This window comes from Telmatherina bonti (genome assembly GCF_933228915.1).
Source record: "Telmatherina bonti genome assembly, chromosome: 23".
NCBI classification, from domain to species: Eukaryota; Metazoa; Chordata; class Actinopteri; order Atheriniformes; family Telmatherinidae; genus Telmatherina; species Telmatherina bonti.
The window spans coordinates 24,581,679-24,590,026 of NC_136632.1; the positions used below are offsets into that span (position 1 = coordinate 24,581,679).

At 42.2% G+C, this 8,348-nt stretch overlaps 1 protein-coding gene across 1 annotated transcript; it reads right to left on the bottom strand.

The window, feature by feature from the left end:
• Positions 1-372: 372 nt before the first annotated feature.
• Positions 373-7,532, bottom strand: LOC306773155 (transmembrane protein 19-like; the record flags this gene model as incomplete). The annotated part of the gene is made up of 6 exons (XM_079262895.1): positions 7,435-7,532; positions 4,434-4,571; positions 4,276-4,352; positions 4,023-4,200; positions 606-815; positions 373-533 (listed from the first exon to the last, which is right to left on the bottom strand). The coding sequence occupies exons 1-6, from the start codon at positions 7,490-7,492 to the stop codon at positions 373-375; spliced, it is 822 nt and encodes a 273-aa protein (XP_079119021.1). The 5' UTR covers positions 7,493-7,532.
• Positions 7,533-8,348: the final 816 nt, after the last annotated feature.

Genomic DNA, 8,348 nt, shown 5'->3' on the forward strand with positions numbered 1-8,348 from the left:
GCATTAGAAAGTTGCCTTTGCAACTATCTGCTAACGTGTTGAGCTGTCACGACTTAGACGCAAAACATCTCATATGACACATTTTATCTCATGCACTGGACCAAATACACAGGTGTAGCAGTAAAGTTTATTAAACCACTGGACCTCCTTCAAAAACATAAATTACTACAGTGTGTAATTCTGCTGCTGCTGCTTCTCCTCCAGACATTTCATGACATTTGATGCAAAGTGCTACAAGTGTTAAATGTTTTATTTGAAGGTTTGTTCCACATGTTTTTCTCATGATGACAACCTATGAAGCAGGTTCCGTAGCACAGAGTCACCCTGCCATGTTGGTGTGACCAGTCAGTGTCAAGTCTCAGTTGTTTCCATCTACCGTGGCCACATTCCCCAGGCCATCCCGGGCAGAAAGAGAGCAATGAGGACAGAGGAAAACAGGTTGACTGCATTGTTGTCCAGGATGGGCTTCCCGCAGATCCTCCTGGTGGTGGCGGACTCATAACTCACCACCTTCCCAATGCTGGAGTCGAAGCCTGGAAATGCAGAAGAGACGGTTAGTTTGCAGTCACTGCTGTGACCATCAGCAATCTGACTCTGGTTCCTACCTGAGTACTGCATGTGAGCTCCCAGGAAGGAGTCCAGGATGGACCCCAGCAGTCCGGCGACACCCCCGTACAAGATAACCGGCCACTGGGGGTCTGCCAGGTGAAGGTTGCTGACCATTAGAAGCTGTGTCATAAAGTAAGCCAGGCCCACCGCAGCCCCACCCAGGAAGCTGGTGACCAGTCCAACAGGAGTGACACCTCCATTCGTTCCTGCAGGGAAACAGATCAGGATGAAGGAACCCTGCAGAGAAAAGCTGAAACCACATGTTTCTCTTCATGACTGATCTCTGCAGGTCAACTGGCACAATTAGTGTTTAAAAGATAAACTAAAGTGGAATCTGTGCTCCAAACCATATCATACAAATGACTGACACTATGTAGGAGTTTGGGTTCAATTCCCTTTGGTATCAGTAGCTGTGATCCACTGGAGTCTCTCAGTTGTTGCCCTTTCGGCTTGTCCTGCTGAAGAGGTCGCCACAGCAAATCATCACACGGATGAATTGGCAAATGTTTTACGCCGGATGCCCTTCCTGACGCAACCCTCTGCATCTACCCGGGCTTGGGACCTCCTCCTGTAAGTTCTTCCACTTGTACTCTTAACTGTGAGTTGCACCACAGGTGTCATCACATGCTGATACATCGCGCTGTGTGTATGTGACCTGAATCAGTGGAAATGATATGATCATCATATCATATCTGGACTCACCAAAATTCAAATTAAAATTTAGTTATGAACTTTTCTTCAGATGACTAAACGGCAATAGTTCTACTTTTTACAGACTCTGTTCACATCTCAGATAACACGTTGATCATTCTGGTGATGGACACAAAGTTCTCGCGGTAACGTCGGAGCAACACTTTCCATCTCCACCTCTACGGGTGTGCGTGCACGCAGTGCTGAACTCAGAGCGGCACAGAGAGCAGCTATGACATGCCGTCAGGTGGAAATCCTGGACAGGAGGAGATTAGTTCACTGTCATCATGTTGTAGTTCGGATTTTCTCCGACACATTTCAACACAATACATCGTATTAGTTTGTAATAAAGCTGGATCATTCCAGACCTACCTACTGTGTTACGTTTAAGAGATATTTTAAGGTACCTAAAAAGGTGTTTAAGACTTTTTATGATCCTGCAGGAACCCAGTAGTATGAATACTTCATCATAAAACGTACTTCATGGGAACTTCAGATTTGGTTCATAACGCTGGCCATCATGGAAACATTAGTTTCTAGTTTGATTCAGTTTTGGTCTTTGGTGTGTCCTAAACAGCTGTACAAACGTTTTTGAAAGTGAAATCAAGGTCCCTGACTCAGCTTTTTGTGGGCAACATGCATCCAGTCAAAGCTTCGGGGTTCGATGTTCTACACTCTGAACTCATGGATGAGTCAAGACGGTGTTTCCCAGGTGAAAGCAGCCACATCTGGTGTCCAACGGCAACCATAGAAACCTCCATACGAAATCTTAACACGATCCCAGGTCAGCAAAAACTAAAGAAAAGACCACAGCAGATTTCATTTTCCATGAAAACTGTTCTTGTTGCTAGGAGACACTATGAGAGAGAACAACTAAGTTTATGTTCACATGTGAGATATTTGTTATTAAAAAAAAAACCTGCTTAAACCAAAGAATAAATGCAACAAAAAATATAAACATTTATATAGACGACTTTATCTGGTTTTAAAGCCGGGGTAGGTGATGTTGGGCAGCTAGCAAGGTGTGAAAGTAGCGCCCTGTCTTGGCTCCTCCCCATGTCTTGGCTCCTCCCCCTCTGGTTTTGCTCCTTGCGTGATCCAAGTCCTTTTTATTCGCAGCTTTTTCCACCAAACATTTTCTCTTTTTCGGCTGTTTAGCAGGAGGAGGCAAATAAACCGAGCCAGGTCGGGAAATCCTAACTGCATTTTCTCAGCCATGTTTGCCTTCCGAGTTTCTTCTTCACTACTTTGTATTTTCATTCTAACACGCTGTTTATATGCAGGGTGTGGCTATCAGGTATGCGCTGCTGGAGGGGGAGGAGGGGAGCCGGGAGAAGAAGCTACGAAATATAAGAAATGAAGAACTCTATTTGGGTCGGAACGTTTGGATCGGTCAGAGTTTTTACAGATTTACAGTAAACGGAGGGGTCTCACTATATTTCTTATTATTCATGATTACAAAACGTACAGACTACTATCAGGACGAGGAACCACTTCATCCAGAGTAAAACATAATGTCTCTGAGCAACATCACCTACTGTAGCTTTAGGAGTAGTTTGTAACTCATCATGGTACAAACATCTTGTTTAATTCTTTAGTCTGGGCTCCACCATGAGACGACACCACTCAAAGCTGTCAAACCAGTGAAGTGACCAGTAAACCAGTGAAGCAGCAGCAGTCACTCTGCTCCAGGAAGTGATGGAAGGGGAAATACATACAAAACTAGAACTAAGCCAATTTTTACATTACAAAAAAAAGGGCTATTAGACTGATTGATATTGCACCTTATAATACACCTAGTAATCAGTTGTTTATTCAATCCAAAGTTCTGAAGTTTTATGACTTGGTTGATTTGTATACTGCTAAATTTATGTATCTAGTAAAACATAATCAAATACCAAAATTGCTCCAGGTAAAATTTACAGAAAGGGGAAACAAAATATAACTTGAGGGGAACATTTATGTTTGATAGGCCAATAGTTAGGACTACGATTAGGGAACATTGTTTATCTAATAAAGGGGTTATTTTGTGGAACAGCTGTTGTGATGATCTAAAAAAAAGCAACTTCCATATTACAGTTTAAAAACATTTTTAAGAAGATAGTGATGTAAAAATATTTATGAGGTTAATAATTTTCTTACCTCTTATTAAGTGGAATGTTTTGATCATGATAGAAATTGTGTTGAAAAATATTTTTGTTGTTCTTTTTTATATTAAATTCCATATTGTAAAGGAACCTCCAACGCCTTTGGTACTTTAAATTTGGAGAGAATGGTAGGTATAAATAATAAACCTTGGCTTCTGCCTACACCTGGTCAAATGAGAATATTGAAACTTATGTTATTTTATGTTGTTTAAATTTTGCTTGTGATGTAAATTTGACCAAACAACAATAAAAATACAAAATACAGTTTCAAAGCCGGTATCATTTGTTCATCAACAACATTATTGTCATCCTCCCTGAGACAGAAGATCAGATGAAACCTGGAAACTTGGAGCCTTTTAAAGACAAAGTTTGTTCTGAAGATCTAGACAGCAGCGATGTGTCGTAACTCACGTCCACATCACTAACGTCTTATCAGAAACACATGATCTCCTGGCTTCATGCTGCGGTCAGAGGCCTCCTTCGTCATACTTGATGGAAGATCTTGGTGGAAAACGAACGCCGCTCTGAACAGGAAATAAATGTATCATCGCCAGGACAGATGTGTCTGCATCTCACCTGCCGGGACTTCCTTCCAGGTGGTGATGAGTCTCGGCTGCGTCTCGCTGAGGACGGGCCCCACCTCCGACGCCCACGTGTCGCCAGCGCTGCACGCGAGCGCGCCCAGTAGAGACAGGCACATCCAGGAAGCAGAGTACTGTTTGCCGAAGTCGATGGGGATCTCGCCCGGACCCACCTGAGAGCCACACACCACTGAGTTACCTGCATGTAGCGCTTCATGCTGCTTGGTTTGCAGGCTGCGTGTGTTTACCTCGATCATGTACAGCAGCGCCACTTCTGTAGGAACTCCTCCGTTACAGAAGACCTGAATCCAGTTCCTCTGACCCCCTAACACAGATCCATTTTGTTTTTCACTGAAAAATCTTTTGGAACTTAAAGTTTTTGCATCTGTCCGAAGCACCGCCTCACCCTCTTTGTAGTCGACATCTATCTTCTTCTTCTGCGCTCCTCCCCAGCGAGTCAGCTTGGAGGAGGTGATGAAGAAGGTCAGCAGAGCAGAGAAGAAGCTGTAGTTGGCCATCGTCAGGACAAATCCCACCAGGAGAGCTGGGAAAACAACCAGAAAAAGGACTATTTTCTGCAGCGGATTCATCCTAATTTCACCTTCTTGTAGGTATTTATGGCTACAAAACGATGCAGCCATAAAGATACAGTTTGTTTCTATAATGAAGAAAAAAGTTCAACTACATGAAACAAACAAATAAAAAGTATTTTCATTTTGCATCCTGTTTTTTTCTTAAATTAGCCATAAAGGTTTCAGTGAAATACCTGCAATGCTCTGTTTTTTATGACTGCGTAGAATCAGCGCTGACAACCTCGAGACTTTTTATAAATGGTCAGCAGCGCCGCTAGTAAAAAATGTTTCTCTCCATGGAAACTGAACTGATTCGTTTCAGTGGTTTTCACCACAGAGCCGCATTCTGTCCGCGCGGAAAGCAGACCTAAAAGGTCAAAGATGAAAGTTTCTGATAAGTGGTTTTGATTTGGGAAACCAAATCAAAGAGCTTCAAATTGATTCAAATCCAGCAGCGAGATTTAGATTTCAGAGAAAATGTCTCTGAATTCCAGCTGCTTGAGAGAAAGCTGGCAATGGAAGACAGTAAAGTAGGTGATCCGAACTGCAAATCAGTGAAGTCCAAACCCTGCTGCAGACGTTCAGGAAGACGAGCTTCGTATCAAAGCGCCACAACGAAGAGGACGGTGGGGGAAACTGTGGTTCCATTGAACCCTGTTCAGTAAATGAGCCGCAGTTCTCCTTAAATCTCGTCGTGCAGATGAGATTTTACAAGAACTGCAGCATTTGCCACGTAGCTATTTATCGTCCTTTCAGGGTTTTCCACTTGCTGGGGAGGATTTTCCACAGCTTTCCTCCCTAATTTAAATTCTTTGCAACACTGCATTCACTGTTATTTGCAACCAGAGATGGAAGGTTTGGTCTCCTCCTCCATCTGTCCATACGGGACCATCTTTACCTGAAATAAATTGGTTACATGGGCCCCTACTTTCATGGCCATGGACATGTAAAAGTGTTTCCATTACCAGTGTTTTATTGCAATATGTAGGTTTTGCACAACTCTCGGGGTGATGCAAACACAGCGAGTGGCTGTGGATGATGCTGTCATGGAAACGTAGCGACTGAAGAAGAAATTTCTTTAGAGTGATGCTGAGGCTTCTGGAATTCAGCAGCAAGACAGCTACACCACAAGCAAAGGCTGACGGCTGCATGGCCACAAAAAGTCGTCGTCGTTGGACTGAACTAAGATTTTAGGTTTTATCTGAACATGATGACAAATCTAAAAATAAACACAAATAAAACATCTGACAAATTGTTCAAAAGGAGTGTGAAGAAGCATCAGATTATATATTCTATATAATCCCACCCTAGTGAGGACGTAGGTACGAGCTTCCTGTTGGATAATCACTGCATATTTCAACTGCAACAAGTTATTTACCCTGAAATGACGCCATGATGAGCTTCTCATGTCTGAAACAACCACGTGGAAAAACAAACCCTGATCTGAGAGGAGTTACTGCTGGAGTTTCTGTCTTGGTTTCAGGCTATTGTTTGCACTGCTGGTGCTGTTAACACTTCTCTCTAAAATCTATAAATCTAATAGAAATGTCATGATATGATATTTTGTGTTTCTCCTTAGTTCTGGTGTCCTGTTTGGTTTTGTTTGTAGTTTTTCTTGTTTAGTTCTCTCATGTCTGGGTTCCTGTTCATCAGTTCACCTGGTTAGATTTTCTGATTTGTTTCACCTGTGTCTAGTTTCTTCTTCTGTGTATTTATACCCCTTGGTTTGTGTTGTCAGTTGCTGGTTCATTATGTCACGGCTGGATCATTTTGTTAGTTCTGCCCTCATGTTTGTTCATGGAATTAAAATGACGTCTCCTTCCTGCATCCTGGCTTCCCATCTCCTACATTTTGGTCCTCATCTCCACTCCTACCGTGACAATAAACCCATAAAACCCAGGAAGATATAACTTTTTTACAATGTCAATTAAATAACACTCGTAATAACTTTGTGTCTGGACACCTGTTGATAAAAATTCTGATTTTAAGGCTAAAAAACTGTCAGAAACTTTGGAAATAAGGAGGATAAATGTTTTTGTGCTAACAGCTGTGATTCCTAAAACCAGCTTTTTGAGCAGAGATAATACCCATTTTTTTTATTGTATTATTGTATTTGGCACAATCTTATAATGTAATTATGGATTACATTCACCTGTAAACTATTTATCAGCTTATTGCTTCTCACATTCGCAGCTAACACTAAGACCGTGGACGCCGCCATGTTCAATAATCACTAAATGCTTTGAAAATAGCAGGAAGTGATGTCACCATGCGGGTCAGAAATGAAGCCAATAATGGACTGGAAAATGTAGACAACGATCTTTCCAACACTGTATTTCAGAAGTGTAAGTCAGATCAGATTACGTCAGTAATCAGATTACTCCCAGATCGCTGATTTTTATTACAATATATAAACTTCTGCAGCAAACCGCCCTCAAAAAACCTTCTGGTATCTGACCAGTGTGTTTTTTTCAGCATGTCTAACTACAGTGTTTAAGGACAAAACAATCAGTTTCACATGGTATCCACCCGTTTAAGGCAGAAACAAAAAGGTGCATAAAATGTAAAAACAATCTGCACGTCTGCTTGAAGCCAAAGATAGTTTAGAAGAGAAGAGGCGCCACTCTGTCAAAACCCTGGATGTTAAATTAAAACACTCTGTATCTGATCACATCAATGTGATCTGCACCTCAGATTATTAGTTACTTAAGAAGAACTTTTGAAAAAAGCTGATGAACCAAAATCAAAATGAACTAAAAACTAAAAAACACAACTTAAGAGAAGCATTAGAGTTTATTACACAGCAGCTGGTAAAATACGAGCAGAGGCGCTCACCTCCGAGGGCCCCCGATCGGTCCAGGCTGCGTCTCCTCAGCGCTCGCACTGTCAGCATGAAGGGAATTAATATGGAGAACAGCCATCGCCATGGCGACACGGGCTGCAGATTTCCTGCAAACACACGCCACAAAATTTGGATTTTTAATCCATACACAGTATTTTTATGGGGAGGAATTGTTCTCAACATAGTTCCACTACACACACACACACACACACACACACACACACACACACAGCATACATTTGATCAGATATAAAATGGTTTTATCGTCATGGTGGAGATGATGTGAGCTTTGTGACATGGTGCATCATCCTGCTGGAAGTTTCCATCAGAAGATGCTACACTGTGCTCATTAATAGATGGACATGATCAGCAGCAACTCTCAGGTAGGATGTGGGGGTTAAACCAGGTCATGTTGGTACTAAGGGGTCCAAAGTGGGACAAGGAAATCCTCCCACACCATGACATCAGCAGCAGCCCGAAGCGTTGATCCTGACGGCAGGATGGATCCATGTTGTCATGATGTTTCCAGCAGATTCTGATCCTACCATGTGAATGTGGAGCTGAACTGGAGACTCATCAGACCAGCAACGTTTCTCCATCTTCTATTGTCCAGTTCTGGTGAGTCTGTGTGAATTGTAGCCTCAGTTTCCTGTTCTTACTGACAGGAGGGAACCCGCTGTGGTCTTCTGCTGCTGGAGACCATCTGCTTCCAGGCTGGACGTGTTGTGTGTTCAGGAGGATTCGCTGTGTGAAGGATCTACATCTCCACTTCAGCCAAAATCCCATTTTAATACAGCATATTGTAACTTCTGTTGTTACAAAATGAAGGTGCTAATTTACCAGATGTATCTCTACATTATTGGTTTAATTATCACAGCCCTGGTAAAAACCCCTAATTCATTTATAA